Genomic DNA, 16,416 nt, shown 5'->3' with positions numbered 1-16,416 from the left:
TGTTTGGTTTCTAAGCGTAGCTAAAATTCCAATAGAAAAGATGACATTGGTCTCAAACTTCTGCGGTCATCTTATGAGGAGTTATTACACAAATTGGGATTCCCTAAAATGATGAAGGGCTGAGTCCGGCCCACAACCGGGACCTTGTGAGGTTATCATAGAGGGTTGTATGGGTGGGACTCAGCGTCTGATAAAAGATCGATCCCAATTATGATCAGTGTTCATACAAGAGAGTTACATTTTCATGTATGTAGGGACCCTGTTTATCGACAGACCAATCGAATCGCTCTCCTTCGGCTAAACTGAATTGTCTCTGCGATCGTTGTAGTAAGTTCTCCTGTTAATCCATTTTATGTAACTGTTTATGCTATATTGTTTTGTCCCCTTTGTAAAATCGTATGTATATTTTTCATAAACATTGCCTCCCTTTGGATTAAATATAAAATTTAATAGTTATGTTCCTTCTGTTCTGTAAACTACACCCTGAAGCCATTAACGGTGTCTAATCGACCGAAATTCTGGGGTTGTCAGAGGTAGCCGTGATTGTAGCGGAGTGTGTACACATATTCCATGTTTTGGAATCCGGTGGTGTATATGTCGTATGTTCATTGGTAATTTTCTGACAGCCGGCCTAGTAGTGCGAACAGGCTGCGTACTTCTCCGTTGATTGTCGGCCAATCGTGTAATTGTCCGGACAATAGGAGGGAGCAGGGAGCTGTTCGCTCCAAAGATCACAGCGGGTGGTACTCGTGACCTTCCCGGCCTGTGATATCAAGGATTTGCGAGATTAAGAAAGTCCTGACAAATATTACGGGATCCCTGACACATGTCATGCATTTACCACGACAGAGCCAGGAGATTGCAGTGTCTGATTTCTCCTTCTCCTTTGCTAATTACACCTTCTTTTAAATGGTGTAAATTTCTTTTAGCAGTGTAGGTGTTAATCTGCTCAGTTGAGATCTCCTGGAAGCTTTCCTGCATTAAGGCTCTCAGCTGTGCACTGTTAGCCATGCCCATCTCCTATATAAACTGGGTCCTGGTTAGAACTCATTGTCAGAGTTGGCTTATGCTGCATAGCTGGAGGTAGTTGGAGGCTGGTGTTCGGTGGATTTTTCTGTGACAGTTGCTAGGTTTTCAGTTTGTGATAATTCCCTTCCTTCTCCTACTTTGGTTCTACCACCATTTTCAGTCATTATGGATGGAAATTTGGAATTTCATATAGTCTAGATTGTTGATTCTTGCATAGTTCGTCAATTGCTTCAGTATCTGGTACACTGGAAGGGATTTGGTACTGAAGAGAGGATGTGGGTACCAGCATCTGAAGTCCATGCGGCCAGGCTGATCTGATCTTTTCACGTGGTACACCCTGATAATCCCGGATCTGAGGTCCCGGAGGTCGCTCGTAGAAGGGGGAGTACTGTCACCAGTTTACTGCGACAGAAAGGAGCCAGAAACTGCAACGTTTGATTTCTTCTACTCCTGCACTGATTAGAAGTACTTCATATTAAACGGTGTAAATTTATTTTAGCATTGCAGGGGTTAATCTGGTCAGCTGAGAACTCCTGGATGCTTTCCTGCATTAAGGTTCTCAGCTATACACTGTAAGCCACTCCCGTCTCCTATATAATCTGGATCCTGGCTAGCATTCATTGTCAGAGATAGCTTATGCTGCATGGCTGGAGGTTGTTGGTGGTTGTTATTGGAGAAGGCATTTGGTGGATTTATCTGTGACTGTTGCTAGGTTTTTAGTGTGTGTTAATTCCCTTTCTTCTCCTTCCTTGGTTTAACTGCATCCTCCTCTCACCGGTGTTTACCTCTGTTGTTTATGTGAGTCTATATTTGTATGTTTCGTATTTTTCTTTATCCCTGTTCGTATTACCTTGTTAGTCTGATTGGTGTATTACGGAATACTACTACCTGGGTGGGAGAAGGGTACAGGCTGAGGGTGGATTCAGGAACTCAGTCAAGGTACATGACCCTGGCTTCTTCACCATCAGAAGTAATCTGGTGAACAGGGCGAACTAGGGCCCCCCGACGAAGCCCACGCGAAACGTGAGTTGGGGCTGCACTCACGGTGTCCTCCAGTGAAGATCATGGGTAAGAGCAGTTGCTAGCATATATTAGTATATGTTCATTCCCTTAAAGTGGTACACACAGGTGTTTTATTTGGATTCAATACTATGTCTAGGTTATTTTTTGTGACCTTTCTCACTAGCACTTCACATGCCGATTTAGTATTTTTTGATTCATCCAGCACAGATAGTTTGGTCGTTAGTGCTAGGTGGTATATTTTCACTTTTTTATGTTTTGGGTAATATTGTTTTTTTACAGATCTATTTTTCTTTATCCCTGTTCGTATTACCTTGTTAGTCTGATAAGTGCATTACAGAATACTACTACCTGGGTGGGAGAAGGGTACAGACTGAGGGTGGATTCAGGAACTAAGGCAAGGTATGTGGCCCCGGCTTCTTCACCATCAGAAGTAATCTGGTGAACAAGGCGAACTAGGGATCTCCTAGCGTTAGGGACAGGGAAGAAGCCCCTGGTCCTGGGACACCTGATAACAGGGTCCTGACACATCACGAGATTTGCTCTGGGAAAAAGACACCAAAACTGAAATTTGTTTACGCAAAAGGTGGGGAAGTACACTTCAAAGACATAAGCTTCCTGATCAAAGCACAGCTTCTGGACCTTTTGGAGCCAGTGGTTAGTGATGAATGTTGGGGTTTACATCGGTCTGATATTTATAGGAGATATATTTTCAGCATTGTAGCGAAGGGATGAACACGACACATTCACTCACATCAGTGAAAGGCCAGCAGAACCCCTCCAACTTAATATTGAACTGATGGATGGTGCTATCCACGCCATGTTTCATCTTTCTTGCAATAAGAAACATGAGGACAATATCTACCACCTGGGACCTCCAGTGGCAAAGGTGTCCTGTAAGTTGGGAATCTCCTAAAATTCTAAAGGACCTAGCACATCCCATAACCAGCCCATACAAGTTTACCAAGGGGAGGTATGAGGGCGTAACCTTGATCTAATAAAAAGCAAAAGGTATAGGTTGCTGTGATTCTGTCTGTTTTCCTAAGAAGTACTTCCCTCCGCTAAACGCTCAGCCATTTCTGTGACACAGGTTTAGTAATTTTTAGTGATGAGCGAATATACTCGTTACTCGAGATTTTCCGAGCACACTCTGGTGACCTCTGAGTATTTTTTAGTGCCCGGAGATTTAGTTTTCATCGCTGCAGCTGCATGATTTACATCTGTTAGCCAGCATAAGTACATGTGGGGTTGCCTGGTTGCTAGGGAATCCCCACATGTAATCAAGCTGGCTAACAGGTGTAAATCATTCAGCTGCGGTGAGGAAAACTAAATCTCCGATCACTAAAAAATACTCGGAGGACACCCAAGCGTGCTTGGCAAATCTCGAGTAACGAGTATATTCGCTCATCACTAGTTATTTTTTATCCCTTTTGTTTCATGTAATTGTATATACCATATTGTTTTGTTCCCATTTTGTATCATCTTTGTATTTTCTTTTATAAACACTGACTAACGTTCCAGATTAAATATATAAAATATAATTGCCTTGTTCCTCTTGCTCTGTAAACCGCACCCCTGAAGCCATATGCTACCTTGTAACGGCGTGGCAACGTTTCGGATGTAATAAGGATATTACATCCGAAATGTTGCCACGCCATTCAGGCATTAAAGTCCACTTATTTTCTTTAGTTTTTTTGTGCTGCTTTCCTTTTTTTTTATTCTACTATTGGAGACCATTAGATTGCTGGTTGGGAGAGCTTTGCATAATCTTTAAGGTAATACTTGATGCTGTTCCAATTTTTTTTATATATATATATATATATATATATATATATATATATATATATATATATATATACAGTATTACTCCCCACTTCCATGGGTGGGGGAGGGAGACATAAATAGAGCTGATTCAGGAGGTCAGTAAGGTACATGGATCCAGTATCTTCATCATTAGAAGTAATCCGGAGAACAGGGATAGCTAGGGTGCCCCTAGCATTAAGGACAGGGAAGGAGCCCCTGGCCCCGGGTATTCTGACAACAGAGTTGTGACCTGGTGGCAGCAGTGGGATCCTCATGATGTCCCTAGTGTCTTCCGTGACAGGCACAATTGTAGAGTTTATGGAGCATCTCCAATGACCTGCAACCTCAAACAGATGGACCTATACTCTTTTGTAGTCTACATATAAATGTCAACCAACTATGGTCGATCGTAAACTGAGTTTTTTTGACTACCTAAGATAAACCCACATAGTTATAGAAAAATATGACAGAGTCAAGGACTTTGCTCGCTTGTGCATTCTGAAGCTCGTCTCCCTTCCTCCCATCCATCTGTACATTGTACTGAGGAAATTCTATGGTCGCCTCATCTCAAAGGGATCAGCCATCCATTTTGATTTGATTTTTATTTAGCAGTGTCACAGTAGTCTCCTCCGATATGAAGAGCGGTGCAGGCCACGTCAGCCTCTCTCTTATCATTGCACTACACATGTCGGAACACTAAACATTAGGCTGAAGAGTTAGATAAGAGAACGTCAGACTGAATGATTAGGTCAGCGTAAAATATGGTCGATCTTGTGTTCGATGTCAGTGCTGAACCTTCTTTTCATCCATTGTCAATTGTTGGATATGGTAACTATGAAACACCCATTTAAATAAGAGCATCTTTCAAAAGGTCAATGAGTTCAATGACTTTTTACGTCCCAGAGATGGGGGCAAGAATTGAGCTTGAGGTGACTAGAGTTAATGTGGCTTGAATTAGGACTTCTATGACACAGAACCCCCACCTCTGGGAGGTCTTGGCTTTTTCCAAGTGATTCATGGCCAGTTTTCTTGAGTATGTCCTATGGTCAATTGGTTTTGGCCTAATTCCAGCCTTTGAAGGCTTTGGGAATGACCATGGTTGGTTTGAATGTGACATCTTATGGACTCAGCTCCAATTAGGTGAACACCAGTGGCCTCCATACTTACTTCCCCAGTAAGGCTTATATAAGGTGTTGTGATAGGCTGGAGAAGCTTCATATATTTTCTAGGGATTGTATGTGATGGCTTCTCCAATGATGAATTGCTCATGATCTATCACAGGTTATTACCGCCATCAGATCTGATCATTTTGCTTGGTATTCGGGCAGGTCCCCGTCATGCACTTGCTTTCTCATTACTCAGGGAGTGCGCTTACTCTGCATACTTGTCAGGACTGTTTGGGCAGGAGAAGGTAAGCATCCAGAAATATAGGAGGATTAATGGGTTGTGGAGTAGAAGGTAAGACCCAATGCTAGAGGAAAATAACAAGGGACCCCTGCTACAGACACAGAAGCCTAAACTCCACATTTTAGTAACCCTTTGTGAACTGAACAAAGGAAAGTATCAGGACAAATTGTCCCATAATCCTCTTGTGTAGTTCCACCAGAATCACTGGCCTCCACCAGTGGTCTCATGTTTGGTTAGAAAGGTATACAGGACATTACTGACACAGCTGTACTGCGTACTCAGCCAAAACTGATGATCTTCCTCCATAATGGTCATAACGTGCACAGTTGAGGAAATCAACCTTGTGATAAGCACAGTCCCCAATCTATGTAGACTCTGTGACATACAGCATGACAGATTTCCTGGGCTGATTTCAGGGTTCTGTTCTCTGGATCTATTTGCACAATGCTAAAAGGAAAGTTCTATCAATGGTCGCAGTAAACAAGTGAGGTAGGGGAGGAGGCTAATGGTGAGGCTGCAGGCCGGGGGTGCTGTGGAAGCAGGTTTTGTGCACCGAGGCAGTGAATGGAATGGTGGAAGGCCAGCTGCTGACTCACTAAGTCTCTTAATACCACCATTAAATGTGGCTTTTATATGAGCAATTAATCCTTAGGTGAATCACTAGTGATTGTATCTATTCAAAGAGTACATGAGTTTGAAAAGATTGTATGTGATGATGTATAGATAGTGAGGATTCATAGATAGATGATATGTGAGAATGTGCACATAGTTTGTCAGGATAAATAGATAGTACTGTATATGAGGTTGTGTACGTAAGATGGTTAAAATAAATGTCACCCTCTTACAAACATCACAGACTGTTGCTAAGGGTTTGGTGTTGTGTGCATCAATACATTTTGTAGATGAGGTGCCTCAGGTGTAATATGCTCAGACAACGAGCCTCTGAGTACCAGGAGGGCACTGATGTCAAGAGTGGTGAGAAGGGACAACGACCAGCACTGTGCTTTGATGCTCTTTGGAAAAGCAAAGAAATCTGTATCTGTGGTAAAGGAAGTTCTGCTGAGGTGTTTGCCAGCTGATTGTGGCAACTAGAAGAAAAGTGTTGTCACTGTTGGCTCATTGCTATAAACCAAATTTCTACTTCTGCTCAAGCCTTTTACCTCTTAAATAGACATTATAATCATTCAGGATGTTGCATCCCAGTGAGCAAAAGTCACTGAACTTTAGTTGGTGTAGGTTTGCGTTGCTTTAGTCATCCCTGAGTGGAAAGACCACTGTGTCCAACTAAGGCAAGTGTATTCATACTGTTTCATTAAAGCAGCCACCACAAGCAGAGTCCCTGGGAGCACTTTCATATAGGTAGTATATAAAGATAGATGTAAAGATGTTTAGATATTATGTGAGGAATGCACCAATAGTATGTGCAGATGTATAGCTAGTACATGGGAATGTAACTATAGATTGTATGTGAGGGCATACAGACCTCTGCACTCTCTCAGATTCTCTGGCCCTCTTTCTGTAAACCCATTGTACTGGGGATCTGCTGAGTGTCATCCGATAATCTGGATTCATCCCCTCTTCACAAGGCTTCATGGATAGAAAATTCCTCTAACAGACCTTCCTAAAACCCTCACAGACTGATTTCTACCCTCATTACATCGTTTATGGTTGTGGTAAAAAGACAGAACTACTGTCTAGATAGAGTAGTGGGCATCAGAATGCCATATAACCCAGTGTCAGATTGACAGATGTGTTGGGCTAAAGCTCATCATCAAAGCCTTACACACTGGCTCATTGCCTCCAGATAATCAAATTATCCAGAGGATCATTTATTATTCTTGTATCAGATTTCTAGCTATTTGGGTCTGTCGATATTTGAGTGGCTTCCTCCATGTTGAGTGCCAAGTGCAGCGCCCCAGAGTCCTGGGCGTTGCAGTAATGTCGCTCCGCCACTAAGGGGAGTGATGGTATGTCTGACAGCACTAAAGGAGTTCACCTGACCAGGTATCACAGTCACACATTACACTTCACACACCGGCCACCAGGGGGAGCAATGGGTTCTATGTATTAGGCCACTCCTCACACTTGGGTAAAACTGGGGGTTGGATAGGAAGTTAGGGAGAATCTGACTGGGTTTTGCCCAGGTAACACCTGGTGAGAGAAGAGGTTGATTGGGAAGATTCAGGGGGGTCCCTGTCAGGGGTGGGATCCTGACAGAGGCCTAGCGAAAGGACAGATTGTTACGGAGCCGCGCCTGCACTTCATTGCGGCGGCATCTTAAGAAAGGACACGAAGCGAAGTATATTGTGGAGAAGTGAGAAACGAGATCACAGCACAAAGGCGATAGAACCAGTAGGAGTCGTGCCCCGAGATCGGCAACATCCTACTGAGGCGCGTAGCCGGTGGCCGGAACGCCGAGGAAGTATTGGGCTCTACTCATTACTTCAAACCAGCGGCAGGGCAGTTAATTTTAGGTTGCCTGCCTCACCTTAATCACCTAATGAAGACAACGGAGGCAATTGTGGGAGAGGGGCGTCTCTAGGGTCCCTATAAAATAACTCCAGGCCTACCCCGTCATATGGGTGCGTCCTATCCATATCATCTGGGGGACGGAGAGAGAAAGAACAGAAACATACACGACAGTTGTGAGGACTATCCCGTGGTGCTCAGCAGGGAAGTACTACAACACCCAGGCGCTAGTAGGTAGGCACTGATTTCCACCTGCAAAGGGAACTCTGGATGTGCCTTCGGACTGGCCGGTCTCAGCCAGCCCTGTTAGCAGTGCTCTGGATTGCGGATGCCGAAGCCTTCAGTAAAGAGGTAAAGAGACTGCAACCCTGTGTCCTCATTATTTACTGTGACCTACACCACCACCTACACCTTTTATTGGGCGCCCCTTAGCAGGACCACGGACCGGGTCAGGCCACCGTGACATCCTCAGAACTGAGAGACCCAGTACCGAGTACCCCGCCGTCCTGCGTCTGGGGGCCGCTCCACAACCACCAATGGTTGCAATTTTTACCAGTTGTCCAAATTGCGTAGAAGATCAATACATAATTAAAATTCTACTTACGCTCTGAGTCCTCATTTTTGAAATATCCAATCAGCTTAGGTTCATCTTCAATATTCTCAAAAGCGGCAAGTTCATGACTACCATCAATGAATTCCACTGGGTCCTCCAGAACCTGCAGAGGACAGTGTCAATATTAGTTAGTTATCTTCTCTTTTCATTAACCCTCAGATGACATGAATTACACGTAAGGACTCAATGATCGAGTATCATCAAACACGTCAATATATTAGCCTTTCTGGTTCTTTCCATGCTCGTATGGAGAGTTGAAAGAGGGCATGACTTAGGAAAAGGAGTGGGGTAAAAATGTTTGGTGTCTATTGCATAGAGTCATGTTGTAGGAAGGTTTCTGTAACAGCAAGCTGCCTCTCAGACTAGAAGATCATCTATATCTGGTTTGGTAACAATGTTTTATAGGCTCCACATGTAGAATGCTCTTTTTCGATAGCATTAAACTTTATGTGACCAAATCTAAAATATAAAAAGCATAATTTATTTTGTCTCCTGCTCTTTGACAAGTGGTGAACAGTAAATGCGTGACCAGGAGGACCTTCAAAAAGGAAGGTTAATTGTTAATATTCAGCCTAAATAACATCACAGGTTCTAACCATGTTATTCCAAACATGTCTGAATCCCCAGAAGGGATTTCAATTGCTTTTTCTGATTTGCGCTGTGCAATCTTTCAGATTTCGTAATATTCTGAAGCTGTAATTGGGGTCAGTCGGGACTTAGTTCTGTAAACACTGCCAGGATTTACTGCCTCTGCCAAAGCAAAGAGTGTTCTCTTTAAATATAGCCGCTAATAACTGGTGGCAGGAAGCATCTAAACTATGAAAAAAGAGGTATTAGAGCTGCCATTTAGCTTGAAATGTAGATCTGAAGTCATCTACCTGAAGACAAGGCTCTGAAGGATCTTCAGTTCAATCTCCTTCACCCACCGAGGCATCTGCCCTCCCCCATCATCTGTCTCTTAAATACCAGGCATGGGTTCTACGTATTTTACTTCTGATAATATCACTCTTCTGTACTTTGGCCTCCCATTGCTCTTGTCTTGTCTTCCTCATTACATTTCTTTATTTTTCATCGTAGTCCTTGGTCTCTTCACCTCCCGACTCTCCTTGTCCCACTTGTCATCTATCTTCTAATTACTCTGATTTTTCTCTTAGGGTACCGTCACACAGTACCATTTACATCGCTACGACGGCACGATTCGTGACGTCGTAGCATCGTATGATTATCGCTCCAGCGTCGTAGACTGCGGTCACACGTTGCAATCACGGCGCTGGAGCGATGCCGAGGTCCCCGGGTAACCAGGGTAAACATCGGGTTACTAAGCGCAGGGCTGCGCTTAGTAACTCGATGTTTACCCTGGTTACCAGCGTAAACGTAAAAAAAACAAACAGTACATACTCACATTCCGGTGTCTGTCCTCCGGCGTCTCAGCTTCTCTGCACTGTGTAAGCACAGCGGCCGGAAAGCAGAGCGGTGACGTCAGACGTCACCGCTGTGCTCGCTTTCTGGCTGGCCGGCGCTCACAGTGCAGAGAAGCTGAGACGCCGGAGGACAGACACCGGAATGTGAGTATGTACTGTTTGTTTTTTTTACGTTTACGCTGGTAACCACGGTAAACATCGGGTTACTAAGCGCGGCCCTGGGCTTAGTTACCCGATGTTTACCCTGGTTACAAGCGAACACATCGCTGGATCGCTGTCACACACAACGATCCAGCGATGTCAGCGGGTGATCAAGCGACGAAAGAAAGTTCCATACGATCTGCTACGACGTACGATTCTCAGCAGGGTCCCTGATCGCTGCTGCGTGTCAGACACTGCGATATCGTATGGATATCGCTAGAACGTCACGAATTGTACCGTCGTAGCGATCAAAATGGCACTGTGTGACAGTACCCTTACTGTTGTATCTATTGTGCATTGTGTCCCACTCAGCTGACTTTTTAGTCTATCCTTCCTCTCCTGGGATTTTTTGTCCCCTTGCCATTTATTGTTTCTTACTCTCTATTACATTCTTCATCGCCAGATTTTCTTCTTGGTTCCTCCTTTTCTTCAAGTTGCTTATCTATGTATTTTTTCCCCTCTTTCCTCCTCTTTGCATTCTCTGTTTCTTCTATCACATTTTTTTCTATCCTATTGTTTGTTTTTACCTTCTGTGACTGTTTTGTTTCCTACTTGTTATACTTTCCTTCCTAATATCTTCTCTGCCTTTGATCCAATTATTTTCTGATCATTTGTATTTCCCAGCCATTTTCCTATCCCTTTCAAATAATATCTCCTCTTTCTTACCATAGTGTCCTCTTCTCTCTTCACCTTTTTGTCTTTTTTTTACCCAGTCCAACTCTCCCAGCGCTCTTCATGTTACTATTTTGACTTCATCCTCTTTCTATTGTTTTGTTCTTTATCCTGACCTTTTTATCCTATTTTGCCCTTTTTTCCTTCTGACCTTCTTTCTTTTCTTTACTTTCCAACTTCCATCTTTCACTTGATCTTTTCTCTTGGACTTTTCCTGTAGTCCTATTTCGTTAATTCTCATCCTTTGACTTCTGTACTTCCTTTCTCTCCAGCGTCCTTTCACTATCATCCTTTTTCCTTCTGCTTCCCCATTTTACAACTTCCATCTCTCACTATCACTCTCATTCACTTCCCTCTAGTTCAACCTTATTACTTCCTTTTCTGTCCTTATTCTCTTTACTTTTTTTCTTCAATTCTCTCCTCCTTATTAGTTAGTATCATGCTAGCCTATTTCGCTTTCCTTTCCCCACTCGTAGTCCTTTTTTTTCTTCTTTCGCTTCTCATTTTTCACTCTTCACCTCTTGCCAACACTATTTTTGTCCTCCTACCTTTCATTCTTTCTTTCTTTCTTTTGTACCTACCGTTTATATTTTTCTTAGTCTTACAAATTTCCTCTTCAGTATTAAAAGAAGAATTCTGAGATCCCTGTTTTGAACTCTCGGTGATTAAATTTGGAATATGCAATGTTTCTTTTCTCCTACAGAGGCACTTCAGGGAATCGGAGCATTTGCTGCCAGGTTCCTCCACAATTTACAGTTATTGAGGAGACCTTCCAGATAATCAATTACTATGAACATTTGAAGAGATTAGACCTAAAAGCATTCTAGAGCATTCTTTTTGTATCTCCTAGATCCGTTCCAGGCCTTACACTAGCCACCAATTCCAGATTGGTGAAGGTCACCTGATTGTAGGTTCCATAGACCATCGCAAGGGGCACAGACCTGTACATTGTGTAGTAGCTGTAACTGGTACTGCAAGCTTTCTTATTCTTTGGAAGAGGAAAAAGCTTGCAATACCATTCCCAACCACTAGACAATGTATGGAGCTGTGCCACTTCTGGTTTACTGCGCCCTTTTAATAAGCTGATCGATGGAGGTAGTAAGGGGGTGCCATGAGTTGGATCCCTCAGCGATCTGACTTTGAAGAACCCATAGATTTTAAGTCCAGGCATCTTAATAACAATAAATGACTCTCACCACACTTACATCAAGTAGGAACTCTACCAGAGTGTCTGCTGAAAACTCTCCATCGTATTCAATTATCTCATCATCCTTAAACACATAGATACTGTCTTCTTCATGCAGTCCTGGATGAGAAAAAAAAATAAGGGAAAAAGATTAAAAAAATTAGAAAAACCGTGTCATTAGCTCATGTGACATTCAAAAATTATACATTTGTAATTTGATTTTTTTTTGCTGTTTTATTTCTATTTATCTGTTTTTCCCCTCAGGATTTCCATCCACTGTTTTAGAATTCCTCAGTATTCACCCTGGTTTTTTTTACCAGTTTTCATATGTTTCCTCAATAACACAGATTTCTTTTTTGCGTCATTATTTATTAAAAATAATGCCACGCTTTCAGACATCAATTGGTATGTTACAGATATTATCTTTCATGTTCTGTTGGGTCTGTATCCTGTTTTTTGAAGAATTATTACTATTTCTTTTCTTGGCTGTTATTTATTAAAATTTATTAACAGTTATTTTTAGCCAATTTGGAGTTTTTTTCCAAAAATGTGGAGAAATGAAGCTATCAGAGCTGTTACTATGTGCTCATGTAGATTTTCTCTGAATTATGTAAGGAGATGGACATACTGCCCATATTACTCCTTGAAAACATGTATTGTTATGATGTGTAATGTGTATTGTGCCATGCATTATTAGTGACGGTGTTGTAGTTTTACCGTCAGTAGGGAGAGTTAGGGTTATTGACTGGGACTAGTCCAGAGTGGGATGGGCTAAGGTGCCGGGACAGAGACAGTTTCCTGTCAAGAAGTAAGATAGGGCCCAGCGTGCAAGAGAAGCAGACTTAAGTTCAGACTAGTCAGCAGAGCCACGTGACATTGGTGTTCCTGATGTAAGTGGAGACCGAGACAGTGGATAGTGAGATAAGGAGCAGAAGAAGAAAAGTGACAGAAGGACAGAGAAAATCACTGGACACAGGCTATGGAACAGGACTCTTAGCCTAACAATGTGGACCACAGTACACAAGCTGAAAAGTATTGGGCAGATGGAATGGGGAACATGAGATGAAGAGATTGTCCTGAGCAGGAGATCCAAGGTGTCGGCAAGCAAAGAAGCTAAGTATCGGCCATAGTGGCAAACTAGTTCCGCCAAGAGAAAGGAGGACACGGAACAGCGGGTTGAAGTATAGGTCTCTCACTTACTGGACTGTAGTACTGGGCTGGGTTGTGGTGAAGACAGAGGAACTTGAGGCTGAAACATGTAAGCTTGGAAGACGTAGAGAGATTATGTGTGAAGATGCTCTGTATTGTCAAGGAAGCGTTCGTGAAGTTATGCACCCGCTATCTATTCTACGTAGTTCCCACCAAATTAGTGTTAAGTAAAAAACTTTATTTTCAAGTGGTGGTCTCCCTCATTGAGCTGTTTAACATCCGGTCCTGGCCAGCCAAAGTCACCAGCATCACATGGCCTGTAAGGGCGTAGCGCCCTCTTAGACGAAGTCCACACACCCAGCCAGGACCCCCATTTTCATTTAGCGTGTTGGGGCGTGAAACGCGAGTACCTTGCCCGTGGCTACCGCACCGCTACATGTTACAGTTGTGTCAATTCTCCCAAGTCCCTTTGTGCCCATAATATTTTTGCTTTTTCTGCTCCATTTCAAGACAATTTAGAAATGAAGCAACTTTAACAATAATGGTGATTGAAAATCTTCTACCGTTTTGTGTCTACAGCTCCTATGTTTCCATGGTTGCAGACTACAAATAAACCCAGTGTAGTCTGGCCCTGTAAATTATGTCATACTTTCCTTACTCTGTCTCTACTTCTACTGTTTGCAGATTAAGTCAAAGTTGGAGAAAACAGCAAGAAGTATCTATACTTGCCAACTTCACCGTTGTAAAGAAAGGGTGTTTAAGTCCAGTTCCCAGGAACCTCCACTTTCATCCCAGGACATGGCCGGATATTTCTGGCTTGTTTTTAAGATTTGAGACAATACTGAAAAATTCGGGACTATTGACAACGACGAGTTTCACATGAGTGCATGCTCTGACTACACAAGGATGCTTTATAGTCTGTTACCATGGAGACTCACAGGTCTGTATATGAATTTTAGGAGTAAGGGAGGCTATGATCAAAGCATTATTGTATTGGAAATCATTTTTTTTCCCCCTCGATTTAGGTGTAAAATTCTGCTCTAATTAATTTCTCTGTATATCTTTAAAGGGGTCTAAGTTCAGTTTTTTACAGATAGTCTTACAACAGCAATTCCTAGCTGTTGGCAGTCACACCACTAGAGGGAGCTCCATAGACGTCAGTAAGCTATCTGTCTTCAGAAAGCTCCTCAGCTCCACATAGTGGTGGTTACAGACAGTTAGTATTTCTATCATTTAGCGCTATGTCTTTGGGTTAGGGTTAGAACTAGAAAAGTCCTACTTAGGAGCATCCTGGAAAAAATAAAGACCTTGTTGTGCATGAGGCCAGGACACTTTATCCTCAGATGCCATGTTCAGAGAGGTAGATTTGGTGCTTTGTATGTGATCTAGATTGCAAGCTCTGTGAAGAAGTCCTTTATTTCAGGCTCACTAGCTTCTTCATGCACACTGATTGTCAGCACTGTGAGGTATTACAACCAGCTGGGCCGTGTGTCTGAGACATCTGCCTGCGGCTTCGTTACTGAGTAAAATATTTGATCAGATGGGTGATTTCTATTTGGGTAAATAAAAACTCTCCGCAAGCTGCCGGCAGGAACATAGGAATCAATACGGGAGGCAAGCCAAACAGAGGTGTTATTTCAGAGCTGAAGAACCTGCTGAGTGTCATAAGGTGTGGCTGCTGTCATATACCTCACATCTCACACTGTCTGGAGGGTTGGGCAACCACAAATGACTCCCTGATCCCCAGGGATCAGCTGTGATCTGTCAGGAAGTGTTAGCTTTACCTGCAGTGCCACCACTGGAGAGACTAAAGGCCCCGTCTCACATAGCGAGATCGCTAGCGAGATCGCTGCTGAGTCACAAGTTTTGTGACGCAACAGCGACCTCCATAGCGATCTCGCTATGTGTGACACGTACCAGCGATCAGGCCCCTGCTGCGAGATCGCTGGTCGTGTCGGAATGGCCTGGACCTTTTTTTGGTCGTTGAGGCCCCGCTGACATTGCTGAATCGGTGTGTGTGACACCGATCCAGCGATGTCTTCACTGGTAACCAGGGTAAACATCGGGTTACTAAGCGCAGGGCCGCGCTTAGTAACCCGATGTTTACCCTGGTTACCAGCGTAAATGTAAAAAAAAAACAAACAATACATACTCGCCTTCTGATGTCCGTCAGGTCCCTTGCCGTCTGCTTCCTGCTCTCACTGACTGCCGGCCGTACAGTGAGAAGTGAGAGCGCAGCAGTGACGTCACCGCTGCGCTCTGCTCTCACTGTACGGCGGCTCAGTCAGTCAGAGCAGGAAGCAGACGGCAAGGGACCTGACGGACATCAGAAGGCGAGTATGTATTGTTTGTTTTTTTTGGTAACCAGGGTAAACATCGGGTTACTAAGCGCGGCCCTGCACTTAGTAACCCGATGTTTACCCTGGTTACCCGGGTGCTGCAGGGGGACTTCGGCATCGTTGAAGACAGTTTCAACGATGCCGAACTCGTTCCCCTGATCGTTGGTCGCTGGGGAGAGCGGTCTGTGTGACAGCTCCCCAGCGACCACACAGCGACTTACCAACGATCACGGCCAGGTCATATCGCTGGTCGTGATCGTTGGTAAATCGCTAAAGTGAGACGGGGCCTTAACAATAGGTTCTTTGTGTAATGCAGGACAGCAAGGTTCCTCCAGGGCAAAAAAATAAACAAAAAACGGCTCTTGATTCTGACTTGGCTCTGGCCAATAGGTGAGGATCCTGATTACTGTGAATGGAAATAGTCTTTGGTAAACTGAACAACCCCTTAAAATTCAATACCTTTAATTACGTTCTACTAAACTAAACTGCTATAATACTGGGGATCTCTTAGCCCCAGAGAATTGTAACTGCCATTCTCATGGACCAGGGCCATAAATGGGCGAGTCCGTAGGCTCTCAAGGCTTCCCGGGAGTTGTAGCTTACAACAGCTGGTGGGCCACAGCTCCTATATTCAATTCAGTCCCAGTTTGAGGTCAACAAATACCCCCCAAGTGGTTGCCATTTTGGGCACTTTTGAACATTTTTGCCAGCTAGGAGAATCCTACCTAGGAAAGTCTTTGAAAAAGGCAAGACCAGGATACTTAATCTTCAGATACCATGTTCATGGAGGCAGAGTATGGGAATATGGAGGTGCTTGTAAAATAAGTCCGGTTATGCAAAAATATTTCCAATAATGGGGCACAACGGTATGTTTTAAAAAGTTAACAGGTCTACAAGGGTTCACAGCTAACATGACCCCTTCATTGGGATGCCAGTACTCATCCATACACCTATTCGGCCATAGGACACTTGGAGGAGGGCATAACATGGGTTTTGCTATTCCTCCCAACGATTCTCCCATTGGGACTTGTGATTTTATCAGAAGTGTTCTCTTGTCTTGTTATAGTACCAGGAGCTCTTCACCTCCCCCGCACTGTTTATTGGAGT

At 43.5% G+C, this 16,416-nt stretch overlaps 1 protein-coding gene across 1 annotated transcript in view; it reads right to left on the bottom strand.

The window, feature by feature from the left end:
• CASQ1 (calsequestrin 1) overlaps window positions 1-16,416 on the bottom strand; it is a 72,833-nt gene that overhangs the window by 27,809 nt on the left and 28,608 nt on the right. The window contains exons 3-4 of the mRNA XM_077259323.1: window positions 11,841-11,941; window positions 8,333-8,444 (exon numbers count right to left, since the gene is read on the bottom strand). Of these exons, the coding sequence (XP_077115438.1) occupies window positions 8,333-8,444; window positions 11,841-11,941 (213 nt within the window). The remainder of the gene's footprint in view (window positions 1-8,332; window positions 8,445-11,840; window positions 11,942-16,416) is intronic.

Source organism: Ranitomeya variabilis, chromosome 1, assembly GCF_051348905.1.
Source record: "Ranitomeya variabilis isolate aRanVar5 chromosome 1, aRanVar5.hap1, whole genome shotgun sequence".
In the NCBI taxonomy this organism is placed as follows: domain Eukaryota; kingdom Metazoa; phylum Chordata; class Amphibia; order Anura; family Dendrobatidae; genus Ranitomeya; species Ranitomeya variabilis.
The sequence above is the reverse complement of the archived record's forward strand: the minus strand, read 5'-3'. Positions and strand labels throughout refer to the sequence as shown.